The sequence below is a fragment of the Panthera onca genome, chromosome C2 (assembly GCF_046562875.1).
Source record: "Panthera onca isolate mPanOnc1 chromosome C2, mPanOnc1 haplotype 2, whole genome shotgun sequence".
Classification (NCBI taxonomy): domain Eukaryota; kingdom Metazoa; phylum Chordata; class Mammalia; order Carnivora; family Felidae; genus Panthera; species Panthera onca.
The window spans coordinates 76,940,170-76,953,637 of record NC_138347.1 but is presented as its reverse complement, the minus strand read 5'-3'; the positions used below and the strand labels follow the sequence as shown (position 1 = coordinate 76,953,637).

Sequence of the window (13,468 nt, the reverse complement as noted above, 5' to 3'; positions counted from 1 at the left end):
AGCTACTTTAAGGTTTCTTGATATCTCTGAGTCACTGCTATTACTTACAACCACCTCCAGTTCATAGCAAGCACATTTCCTCCATTATTTATGCCTTCAAAGAGTTTGCTGTAGTTCTTTATAGCATTTATCAAATTATATTATGTTTATGTACCTTTCTATCATCTCTACTTTCGTGATGGCTTGGGAATGACTTATTTATCGCAAGAGAGCTCAGCAAATGTTTGTTGAATGAATGCGTTTACTAGGTACATACTATGTCATTTGTGTATTTAGGGGGATCCACAAATGAATGAAAATCACCTTTTTCTTCAAGGAAAATGGATGGGGGGAGAATATGTGTGTGTGTGTGTGTACACATACACACACACATATATATATTTTTCAAATATATATCCTACTTCCTATTTCTGAAATTTGCTTGGTTTAATGTAAACTAAATCATTGTATACTTAATATGTATATATATGGATTAAAAAACACTAAAACTATTTCATTTAGTGGGAATGGAGAAGGTTTCTAGTTTTTATTTAAATGATATCTGAAAGTTTTACAAGTCTCTGTAATGCTGTTGTAACAACAGAACTTAATTCTATTTATAAAATTGTTTTCGTCTTTTGGCTATGGATCTTTCACTGTTTTTTGACTTTATTGGCCAGTGTTTCTTCATTTCTTTTTCAATTAATGAATATCTGTTGAAGTCTCATTACATGCTACATCCAGTGCATATAGAATTGTGTGGAAGGTACAGAGATTAGTCCCACAGGGTCCCTGCCCTGAAGAGTTTGCAACTGGTCACGGAGACAGCTGTCTATTTGCGTTGAAGGATAAAATGTGTTTCTTTCTGTTGATGCTCTTCAAAAGCAAGGAGGTAGAGTTGCATGATTAGTTTTCAAAACAGACTTAGCTACCATGCCTTAATTTTGGGGAAAATGTTTGGGGTCAGAGGGAGGAGGCTTACAGGACCATTGAAGTTTGGATGGGAATGGAGAGGAATGATGGAATGGCTCTAATGGCAAGATCAGCTTGAAATTTGAGTGACTGAAAGTGAACATGGGAGGGAAGAAGTCTGAGAAGTGGGAGGGTAGGCATTCAGGGTCCAATGATACAGCTTAAGTGTGCCTGCAGGGAAAGGTGGTGAGATGAATTGATGCTGTTTATCCTCCTATACTGCTTATACTGTTTACTTCAAAGTAGAGTAGATTAGGGAAGGAGCAAAGATCCAGGCTCTGAATTTGGCCTGGCTGTGAAATGTTTTCTGTAATTCCCAGTCTGGTTACTGATTTACAAAGGTGGCTGGATGTGTGGTTGTTTTCCAGCTTGTGTTGAGTCATGATGCAGAGTGTACAGAGGCACATCTAGAAAGGAACTAGAGTGGATGCAGAAGAAACTGGAGTGAACACATAATACTTGGCATAAATGAGATCATGCATTTGGAAGTTCTCAGTAAACTCTGAAATGCTAACTTGGTGTATTGACAATACAATTCTGTGTATGAGTGTGTGCACTTCCTTTAGTCATTGAAGATCTTCTAGATTCTCTTCTCGCTCAAACCCTAACCCATATGCGCTGTAAGAAGATTTAGGATCAAATAACAATGATACTTCATTCTTGCTGGTTAAATACTAAGAAGTCATTGAGAAGAGTCATTGTTATGGTAACCAGTAATTCATAAACTCCTTGCACCTGCTATGATACGGCAACTATGTCTTTATGTTTACGGTTTAGCAGCATATGCTATTGATGGAATTAAAGATGTGGATTTAAAAAGAAAAAGTTTGTGTTGTAGAATTTTAAAATGCAGTGTGTAAAAAATTACAAAAAACAAAAGAAATACAGAAAACCCAGGGTGCCTGGGTGGCTCAGTCAGTTGAGCGTCTGACTTTGGCTCAGGTCATGATCTCACAGCTCCTGATTTCGAGCCCTGCATCGGGCTCTGTGCTGACAGCTCAGAGCCTGGAGCCTGCTTCGGATTCTGTGTCTCCCTCTCTCTGCCCCTCTCCTGCTCATGCTCTGTCTCTTTCTGTCTCAAAAATAAATAAACATTAAAAAAATGTAAAAAAAAAAAAGAAATACATAAACCCATGATCCTGACACCCAAATTTAATAGATGTTAATATTTGCCTTATTTGCTTTAGTCTTCTCTGTTTTGTGTGTAAATCAATAGAACATCTGATATAGCAAAGGCACTCCTGCTCTTTGACTCTCTTTGTAGATGAGCACGATTCAATTCTAAATTCAGTTTGTGTCAGTGCTGTATATTAAAAACATATTTTTATTACAGGTGTATGCATCCATAAACATTATGTTTTAATGTTGCACTGACTAAAACAAAAATATAAAATTGTTGCAGTTCTTCACATGGTTATCCACATGGAAACCTGCAATAATTTTATAATCTTTTATTCAGTATGACCTTAAACATGTATAAAATATATTGTTTGGCATAACTTTCTGCCTTGGTAACATAAATTGAAGTGGCTTTTAAGGTTTTTTGACCATAATCTGCAGGATGTTGTATGTTTTACAGTGTGACCTAATACATATATACAGCTGTGTGTGTGTCTGTGTGTGTACACGTATGTGTGAGTTTTGTGTGAGTAAAACTGAAAAAGTTTCTCCATTCCATGGTTTCCTCGACTGTGTGTTTTACTCTGTTTTCTAGCCTATTCATTTCTAGACGTAATAAATTGATTTTATGACCTAATAATAGGTTGCCATCCATGATTTGAAAAATATTAATCTCAATAATTAATCTAATCTTATCTAAAATTAATACAGGACATTAGTATACAGACATAAGCCTTCGCAGTATAATAAAAGTGCTTCAAATAAGAAAGCAGCCTAATAAAATAGCATTCTTCTGCACAAGATTTGATTACATTCATTTTGTCTAATTCATTCTGAATATTTGTTTTCTGTGAACTAAATCCATACATGTCTTAGCCATTTGATCAATTAATATGAATTCACTAGGCATGTTAGGGAGTGCATGTTAGTCAGTATAGAATATCTCCTTTCAGTCTGTTGTGACCTCTTGGTTTGCCTGGAATCCCGGAGGGCTGTCATGGTGTCAGGAAAGGAAAGAGCTCTTGCTGGCTCAGATACTGACTTCTAACCTTGTCACCAACAAACTGTATATAGCCTTGATAACTCTTTTCTTCCGTCTGGCCCTCATTTTCCTCACCTATTAATCGAATGAGTTAATTAGCTCATCTTGAAAGCAGTTTCATTCTGTGAAACATAGGGTAGCTAGGACCTGGGCCACAAAGTTGTTAGAATTTGCTGAGAATATATCAGATGTAAAAGAACAGGACTTTCTCCTGGAATTACAAGTTTTGCAGTTGCAAGAAGTAAGCAGGCCATATGTTGTTTAAATGGTTCTTGGGCAGAAATGATTCCCCAATTGTAAAACCATTTCAGAGTAACCTTAATGTCTCTAAGATCTACCTACTTTTTTATTGTGTTATTTCTCAGGGACAGGGCTGGCTATGTCAATGTATATGTATGTGAGCATATATAAGTGCTAAGAATGGCAAAGGATTGTTTCTTTATTCCATTTGCTCCTAAAAAGATAGGCCAGTGAATGTTCTTGCCTGAATCTCCAAATCGAGGTGACAGTAGGGGTAGGTTCCTGTATCCTCTAAGCTTCCCATATCCTTTTGGTATGCAGATTCTTTTTAGGAAGCTCTACATTTACGGAGACCTAGGGGAGGTAGTTCTAACTCCTGTCTGAGGGTGTGGTCCCATTAAAGAAGTGATTATCCTGAAGTAGAAATCTGTTCCTACCCGAGGGACTAATAAAGGTGTGTTTTTCCTTAAGGGCAGCAGGATAGATGTAAGTCTCTGGGAGAGGATTCCCTCAACCCTAGATGGTTGAGGCAAAGGCTGGATTTCTTTTAATTCCTCTGACTATGCAAGAACTCAGCTTTCTCTTAGCTAACAGTATGCAGAAAGTTCTTGTCTCTTGTATTATGGCCACAATACTTGCCCTCTCTTTTTAGATGTGGATTAGAATTTCTGGACCTATGGGGCACCTGGGTGGCTCAGTTGTTTGAATGTCTGACTTTGGCTCAGGTCATGATCTTGTGGTTCGTGAGTTCGAGCCCCACATTGGGCTTGATGCCGTCAGCCTGTCAGCACAGAGCCTGCTTTGGATCCTCTGCCTCCCCTCCCCCGCTTGCACTCTCCCATAAATAAATAAATAAAAAAAAAAAGAATTTCTGGACTCATGGGTTCTGATTCTGTGGTTAATATCCTTAGGCCAGAGACCAGAGCTAACCATTACTTTGTGATACCCTGTGCTTGGCACTGGGCAGGTACTGTGGATGTTTGTGAATGAAGACTTTGTATTAACTAGTCACTATTTTGCACTGCATGTTATAAAGCTGATAATCGTAAAATAGTAGAATTGATTTTTGAAGTAAACAAAATTCTTTTTTTTAACATATTAAAATACTACCATTGAACCTTCTTGTCTGCTTTTCCTCCTTCATCCTCTGCAGTGTGCCGAGATTTTGCTGTTTTAGAGGACCACACCCTGGCCCACAGCCTGCAAGAACAAGAGAGTGAGTAATGGCCCTCATTATGTTCCTTCTGTTTTCTTTTTTAGTAGTAGCTTGAGGCAGGTTTCTTTGGGTGAGGCAGGGAGAGAGAACAGAGTCACCAGGCCTACTTTCCATCAGTCCTGAGGGATTTATCTAGGCAAGTGCCACCTGGGTGGAAAATGAAGTTCTGGGTATTTTAAGGTGTGACAGCTGCCAGGGATTAGGAGATTTTGGGTATATGGGAGGAAAAGCGGGGCGTGAACCTTTCCCTTGCCTTAGTATTGTTAGGAGGGAGATACTATCTGGCATCTGTTCTTCCCCTAGAAGAGGGGTCTGAACATCTTTGCAGACATTGGAAGTATCTAGGTTGTGGCCTTTTCTCAATATTTATGTAGGTAATTATGGAAACTAAAGTTATGTGTGTTACACAGAAGTACGTATTTGCAAATATGTAATTTGGGAATCATTAATTCATGTGTCAATATAAAAAGTAAGTATTGAAAATGTTTATAAATAGAGTGACATCTTGTGGAGCAGAAGGAGCCCTGGCCTTGGTTTTAGAGTATTGGTGTGGAAATCCTGTCACTGCCGCTGTTTTGCCATGTGACCAGGGGCAAGTTACTTAACCTTTCTGATTCTCATTTTACTTAATGGAAAGAGAAGAGGAATAATTCCTTTGCTGCCTGTTATATAGCATTATTGAAAGCATAAAATGAAGTCATGGATGTGAAGCTCTTTTTAATGGAAAAACCCTTCTTAAGTTATCCTGAGGCGTATTATTAACCAGACGAAACATTGCGATTCCTCTCTTCAATCTCTCCGTCCAGTTGAACATCATTTGGCCTCGAATATTCAGCGGAACCGTTTGGTCCAGCATGATCTCCAGGTGGCTAAGCAGCTTCAGGAGGAAGATCTGAAAGCTCAGGCTCAGCTCCAGAAGCGCTACAAAGACCTGTGAGGATTTGGGGGCGGGCGGGAGGCATGCTGGAACTGGTTTTCTCTGTGGAGCCAGCAACCAGGGCAGGGAAGAAGACTGTGTGTCTGTTCCACTCATGCCTGTCACTGTTAGATTACAAATCCTATAGTGGCTAGCCCACAGTTTTCTTTGGTCTGAAATTTTTGTTGTTGTTGGAATACTTCGTAGGTTTGGGGACAAGTGGATTCTGGTATGACTCTCAGCACGTTTAACTGTTGGACTTTGAGCATTTCGATCCACCTCTCTGAGTCTGTATTCCTTCCCTATAGCACGTGGAAAATAATCTCTGTTCCCTTTGCCTCATAGGTTGGTTGGGGGATCCAGTGAAATACTGGATATCAAAGAACTTTATGAGTTGTATTGGATTCCTTTACTCTTGCGTGGTTGATGTTTGCTGCCTTTATTTTCCTTGAACTTCTTTTGCTTTTCAGGGAGAGGCAGGATCTTCTGGAAAGCTCTGAAATACACACTCAGTTCTCTTTATAACTTCAGCATCTGACAGACATTCTTTCCTCAGTCTCCTCCTGTAATAGTTCGGTAAATGGAAAGATCATATCCAAGGTCTCTTCCAGCACAATGACTTACTTTTTTCCACTGTTTTAAAAGCTCAGAGGGTGCATTTCTTATTTAAGAGTGACCCCTGTATCTAAATCTCTGTGTAATCCCCTATATCTAAATAGTGGATTTAACCACAAGGTATTGTTTTGAGGGGAAAGGGTAGAGGGAGAAGTAAAGGGCCCCCACAGTTTACTGTAGTTCATGTTCAAATAAACAGGAAAGCCTATCATTTTTGCTGTCTTTGAGGAAGGGTTTGCCTTTCTGGTTTATTATTTGTAGAGAGAACTTTAGTCATCCTTTTGTTCAGCTTCCTTATTTTGTAAATAAACACTCTTACTGACTCTTGCTATACCTGTCACCATGAAAGGCGCTGGAGACCACAGATAGGAATAAAATATAGCTGTTGCCTTTAAGAGCCTCAGAATAAAACTCTGAGGCTTTTGAAATCTACAGAGACTGGTGTAAGCCACAGAGAATTAAATAATACATTTAATGACAATGAAGAAAGGAGAGACTGGGAAAATCATTCTAACATAGGTGATGTATTTAATCTGAGCCTCGATGGTTAAATTAGAAGTTCATAGTGCTAGCTGGAGGAAACCATTCTAGCCAGAGGGAGTAATAGGGAAGGGAAGAGGTTAAATAACCTGGAATCTCATGGTAGCTACACGATGTTCAGTATTGCTGGAGTGTAGTGTGTGATTAAGGGCATGGGTTAGGGCATGAGGACAGAAAAGTAGTCAAAAACTGGACCAAAAGTTATGCTTTTAGGAATTTAGATTTTGTAGATGTTATATTATAAACAACAGAGAGCCATTGAAAGAGTTTTAGATTTTCATTTTGGGATCTACTCTGGGGGATGGGTAGATAAAGGATTGTAGGGGACAAGATTGAAGACAACTTTGAAGTGGTCAAATTAAGAGAGGACAAGGCTTGATTGGAGGGTAATGCTCATGGAATAAGGAGAGATTTGAGAGGTGTGGAGGTTTGGGGTCATAACCAGAGTTAAGATGAGAGCCAGAGGGGCACCTGGGTGGCTCATCCCTCCAGCTCTTGATTTCATTTCAGGTAGGTCATGATCTCACAGGTTTGTAAATTCGAGCCCCACGTCAGCCTCTGCACTGACAGTGTGGAGCCTGCTTGGGATTCTCTCTTTCCCCCGCTCTCTCTGTCCCTCCTCTGTTCTCTCTGTCTCTCTCAAAATAAATAAACAAAACAAAACACCCCCAAAAAACAAAACAAAAAGATAAGAGCCAGAGCTAGAGTATTCTAGAGTTCTAAATCATTGCCTTTTACATTATTCACAGTGCTTTGCTATCAAGGGCAGTTCTGAGGCTGGTGCAAAAGTTTAAGACCCTGAATTAGGGTAATGATAGTATAATGAGATTATTCAGAGATTATTGAGATAAAACTCTAAATATAAATGAGGATTCAGAAAGTAATGGATTATAGGTCTTAAATTAGAGGAGAGCCAGATATTCTATTTCTGCCTGGGACTTCAGGCTTTTGGAGGTACTCCTAGCTGAAATAAGTGGTTAGAAAGGAAGTTTTTCTGATTGTCACACGCTAGCAGTTTTGACAGTTGCACCTCACTGGCTGGATGAAATGCTGTGAATATTAATGAACTGGAAGCTCTTACTCACTCTGCATCCTGGGGCCCCCGTCCACTATCAGGCTTGCCCATTGTTGACTACCCCTTTCTCACGTGATTTTGCTTCCTCGGGATTTTGTGTAATTGTCTGAGTGAACTCGATCTTGTCCTTCATGGAAATATGATTGGAAGTGATTATCCTCAGCTTAAACCTCACTTTATTTTCTGTACTAGAGAGGACATCTGTGTCACTTGTAACCTTTAACATTTCATTTGGATTTGCCTTCTCTGCTGGGCTTCTTCTTTTTCCCATCTATTATTATCTTGCATGTAATTAATATTTGCTAACTCCTGTACAGATTTTACCTGAGTTTGAGAGATCCAACTAGAGAAGTCTTTGAAAACTAGGAACATAATTTTGTGTATGATTCTTAATTATTAGAAGTAAGTGAATGAAAAGAGGATATATAAATAAAAATTGTTTTGAGTAGATTTTGTTTCTTTTCAATTCTTTGGTTTGAGTGGTTAAGAGTTCTAAAATACTAGACCTATAAGATGAAGTCACTAAGTCCAAATACTTTTATAGCTGATAAATTGACAAGAGAGGGCATGGCTCACTGACTCTCAGTGGCAGGACCAGAAATCAGGTCTGCAGCTACCTTGTCCAGTGTTTTTCCTACTGATTCTAGGAGAGTCTTGCCATCCCTTACCTGTGCTCTCTCACTTCCTCTTCCTTCCTTTCTGTTTTGTATCGGCATAACACGTGCATACACGGCCGCATCTCTGTCCACCTGTACCTGCCTGTCTCCAAGCATGTTGGAAGTGACCGTTTCTGTATACAAATGAGAATAATTTCTGCCTCTCAGTTTTGTTGGAAGAGAGAGTATGGGCTTTAATTTCTTAATCACAGTTCAGATTATTGCCCTCCCCAACACTTTCCAGTTTACAAAATGCTGTTTGTTAAACATGGAATAGGCAACCAAGAATGAGATTCATTGAGAGTTTTAAGTTCACTCGGTAGAGAGAGAATGAGAGGGAGAATGAGAATGTTTGTTTAGCAAGAAAACTCCCTCTGTAAGTCACAACTGTAATTTCATTCCAACCTCTTCTTAAGTCGTAAACCCTAAGCATGTTTATGGTCATCCTTCCTAGCTAACAGTTGTGTGTAAAGTTTGGCTTTCCAGAGGTATCAGGTTCTGGAGTTTGAAGCTGCCTATTGACTTTTCTTGACCTGAATCTAGAAGACATGCACTTGTACCCATCTCTGAGAGATCCAGTTCTTCTTTTTTGTTTGCATTGCTGTTTTAGAGGTGATCTGTTTTGCCCACCAAAATCATCCTCTTGGTTCTTCTTCCAAAAAGGATTGTGAGCCTTGACTGCAAAGTGAAGATTTACTCATGTTTGTATCCTCAGTGTCTGAGCATGGTGTCTGTACTATAGCAGGTGTTAAATTTAAGTCCCTGTTCAGTACATAAATGCCAAAACAAGGCAAACTATGGTAGCAGCAGTATTGCAGCATTCTTGTTTCTCAGGGATCTGAGTTTTAAGAAAACTGGCACCAGCCAGAGAGGTGTCTACTGGGAACTGAAGCTGCACGGTATTTTAAGTATTAGTGAAACTGAAAAATACATCTAATTTAAACGCTTATAAAAATCATTTTAAAGTCATACCATCACTTCTAGGAGACCAGAGTGACATCTAGTGATTTGTATATTTGTGGACATTAATCTGATAGTTTACGTTTCCTTTGCAAGATCTTGAGAAAGCATGCCTGTCTGTAGAGTGGCCCCAGTATGGTGAGGTGATAAGAAAATTTAAAAAAGGCCTGGGACTTTCCATTGTAGTGTCTGGGGATCAGATTCTGGTTCTGCCACTTGTGTTCTCTGTGCTCTTAGGGAAATGCTGTCACTACTCTGGACCCCAGCTTTTTTATCTGTAACGTGTGACAATATCCACCTCTTTGCATCATTATTGTGAGGATTAAGTGAGATAAAGATTAGCACGGGTTCATAGTATTCAGTAAATTGTATTTTTAAGAAAATTTATTTACTATTTATTCATACTACTTTCACCTTTGTTTTTTAGTGAACAACAAGACTGTGAAATTGCTCAGGAAATCCAGGAGAAGCTGGCTATTGAGGCCGAGAGACGACGCATTCAGGAGAAGAAAGATGAGGTACAACTAAGATAATGCCCCTCCACCCCAGCCTTGAGGAAGGGCTGCCTTCTGTATTCATGGACTCATTGCAGGGTTGCCGGATGGGCAGCAGAACTCTCCTCTTTGGTGGTGCACAGTCCAAGTGTTGCCCTCCATGGACCACTGTTTATTGCCCCTCGATAACCTAAGTGAACTCTTCCTAAAGATGATGCTAATTCAACGTAAGAGGTGAATTAGTTTCCTTGGGCTGCCTTAACAATTACCACAGACTTGATGTGGTTAAAACAGTAGAAATAGAGTCTCTCACAGTTCTGGAGGCCAGGAATCCAAAATCAAGGTTTTGGTGGGTCCTGCTGCCTATTAGGAAAGATGCTTCTTTGCCTCTCCCTAGCTTCTGCTGGCTCCTGACAATCATTGGCATTTCTTAGAGTGTCACTGGATCACTTCAGTCTCTGCCTCTGTGGTCGGATGGCCTTCTTCCCGTGTCTTTGTGTCCTCTTGTTTTCTTAAAAGGAAACCAGTCATTGGATTGGGGACCCACCCTCATCTAGTATGATTTTCTCTTAACTAATTACATCTGTAAAGACCCTATTTTTGAATAAGGTCATATTCTGAGGTTCTTAGTAGAAATTACTTTTTGGGGGACACTATTCAAACCATACAGGGTGTTTGTTTGTGGGTTATTCGTGCAATCTTGAGAGAGGGAGAGCAGACCTGTGTGTGGTCTGAACACAAGTCAGGGCGTGTCAATCATGAGAGGCCAGGGGCCACCAGTGCTCTCACTCTTTGCTGTTCATGGCTTGACTCTCCTGTGATGTGCTGCCTCAAGGAACTAATCAGTTTAATTCTGTATATATTTTTAAATTGTATTGTTTTTAAAGTTGAAAATGACTACAAGTAGCAGTAGTGTTTTTTGGTAAGGAGACTTGAATTTGCATTTAACTATTTCCTTTGTTTTATACTTTTAGCCTTTCTTACAAACAATTCCTTTTCAGCATGTACTGATTCTTTTCTTCTTTCAAACCAGCTGTGCTGTTCTTGGCCACAGACTGAAGAAAATGATTTAGAATTTTAATAGGGGGATGGCCATATGATTTATTGTATGTATACTCACATATTCTTCTAGGTTCAAGGGGGGACTATTAATAATTACATAAGCTGGGCCTGCCTTGGGTAAACCAGCACACGGAATCACCCTGTTAAATAGATGGGATGATGACCATCAGTCAAGCAGCCTGCATATACTGCTGCTCCCACTGAGCCATCCTTGTCCCTCTAAGACTCCTTGTTCAGTGCCAGGTGAGCGGGAGATCTGCTATGTGTGTATTTAGCTTTTCTTTAAGAAACAAACCATGATCATGTGATAATCAGAACTGCAAGTAAGCATTAGGATTTGCTTTTTATCCTTCCTGTTATCAACACAGGAACTCTTTCTTCCTGCAGGATGTGTTACTCTGTGTAGTCAAGACTTAGCTTTGGGGATGAAATTGGGAACTGAAAGAAGTGATTATATTTTCTGAACAGGAAAGCTTCTATTTTAAAAAATAACAGAGTAATGAAGTTGGCTTCTTATAAATGCTACTGGTGTCCTGTGATCCCCCCCCATTCAAGAAAAACAGGATAGAAAGAGAAACCAAAGCACTTTATTTAGGCGTGTAGAATCTAAACAGCAATCACAATAAATAGTCTCGTGGTAATACTGTATAAAGTGAGCAGTGTAGTGATTGACTCTGTTCTTCAGATGAAGAAATTAAGACTTGAGGAAGTCAGTGACTGGTCTCCAGCTATAATAAGATGACCAAGAAATATCTGTACAGTTCAGGTTCCCTGACTGACTGCTTCTGACACGGATGTCCTGTGATACAACAAAACATGGAGATTTTCGAGTTAGGCTGCTCTGAGTCTGAATATTAGCTCTTTAATGTCTAGCTGTGGCTTTCAGCATTTTACTTACCCAGGTAGAACCTTAGGTTCCGAAATGGAGAAGTCATGATAATTGCACATACACTAGAGGGCTGTTGTGAGGTTTAATGCCTTTGGTGCATATTAACTTAGCTTCTTACATACTAAGTTAATTTCTTTTCTTTTTGCTTTCTTGCCTAGTGTTTCCCCACCATTCTGCCCCTTATAACAGCTCTGATTTCTATACAGAAAGAGATGTGTGCTAAATTAGAAAGGGGGAAAAATAAACGGGCTCAAGTGTATTCCAGTCTTGTGTGATCTGAGCCAAGAGTTTTCTTGCTTTTACACATCTCCCAGCTACCTTGCCCTCCTCTGTTGTTTGACCTACAGAAATGGTCCCATTCCCCAGTGCTGTCAGAGACTGAATGAGAAGTGCAGCTGTGGAGATTTAGTGAGACTAGCCTTAAAAGCTCCATTCAGACTCTTGACTTTTCAGCTGATTCTTTAGATCAGAATATGCCTACCGTGCAGAGGTGTTTTCTTATCTGAAGATAGGGCTCTCAGCTGACTGGTATGGTATTAATATTAAATGCACAAAATTTGCATTAGTAAAGTTTGTCATTGAAGAATGTATGATAATACATATTTGTTTATTTTAGTCCACGGTGCCTCACAGAGGACACTGAGTTGAGATAATAGTGGGAATTTTTCTGGCCAACTTTTGAAAAAAACATCATTGCCTGTTACTCGTGAACTGACCTAATTCTTTTTTTTTTTTTTTTTTCCTCCCTTCTCTTCTCTCTCTCTGTGCTCTTCTATTTTCTTATGGAGTCTGCTTAGCTAGTATGTTCTTATTGGACAGCAGGGCTGTGGAAAATTCCTCTCTGGATTTTCACCCAGATCTCTTTAAGAGATTTTTGGGGTCAGTTCTTCTTTGGTTGTTTCTAACTCCCCAAACAACCAGATGTAGAATCCAAGGTCTCTTTCCTATTGGGACAGAGTATTTTTCCTGAACAACATTGTACATGAAGAGTAGAGTTACACAACTCTGTGTGGGTTAATTAGCATTTCTGACTTTGTTATGGTATAATTTTATTGTGCTTTTTAACAGAGCACATATGTAAGGAAAGTAGCATTTCCATTCAGGGAGACAGATATACGAAAGTTAAACCAACAAAAAAAAAAGTTTACAGAAGGAGAGAGATAGTCTTACCAGCATTGTAGCTTTCCCCTTCCTCCTCTCCCCAGTCCTCTTCCCTCCCTTCCTCTTCCTCTTTCTCTTTCTCTTTTTTCTTTTATTCTTCTGTCCTCCCTCCTCCTTCCCTCCCTTCATTCCTTTCTTCCTTTTTTAAAAAAAACTTGTTTTACATAGTGTGACTATAGTAGTTGCATTTCTCTCTAAGCCTCTGTTGAAGAAAGGGTTGTAGCCTTTGGGAATACTGGACTGTGTGAGTTTGTAAGTAATTAAAATGGACTAATTCCATTGGGATCATTTTCTTTAGTCATAGCATAAACATTTGTCAGTGTTATTTAATAAGGCTAAGGAATGTGTGTTTAGTTGATTTAACTTATTTTTAAATGAAATTCTTAAGCATGTGTGTATGTGTATGTGTGTGAATAACTATAGGTATATGTGTGTCTCTGAACCTAGGTCCAAATATATGTGAATGTGCCAACTGTTTTAGGGCAAACCTTTTTTTTTTTTTTTTTTTTTTTTTTTTTTTTTTTTGCTTGAG

The 13,468-nt window shown here is 39.3% G+C and overlaps 1 protein-coding gene across 3 annotated transcripts in view; it reads left to right on the top strand.

Annotated features, from left to right (window-relative positions):
* The window catches only part of CCDC50 (coiled-coil domain containing 50), an 86,159-nt gene that overhangs the window by 22,427 nt on the left and 50,264 nt on the right, over positions 1 to 13,468 (top strand). For all 3 annotated transcript variants that reach the window (XM_078453131.2, XM_078453129.2, XM_078453130.2), the window contains exons 2-4: positions 4,506 to 4,568; positions 5,375 to 5,501; positions 9,758 to 9,848. In XM_078453131.2, the coding sequence (XP_078309257.1) occupies positions 4,506 to 4,568; positions 5,375 to 5,501; positions 9,758 to 9,848 (281 nt within the window). The remainder of the gene's footprint in view (positions 1 to 4,505; positions 4,569 to 5,374; positions 5,502 to 9,757; positions 9,849 to 13,468) is intronic.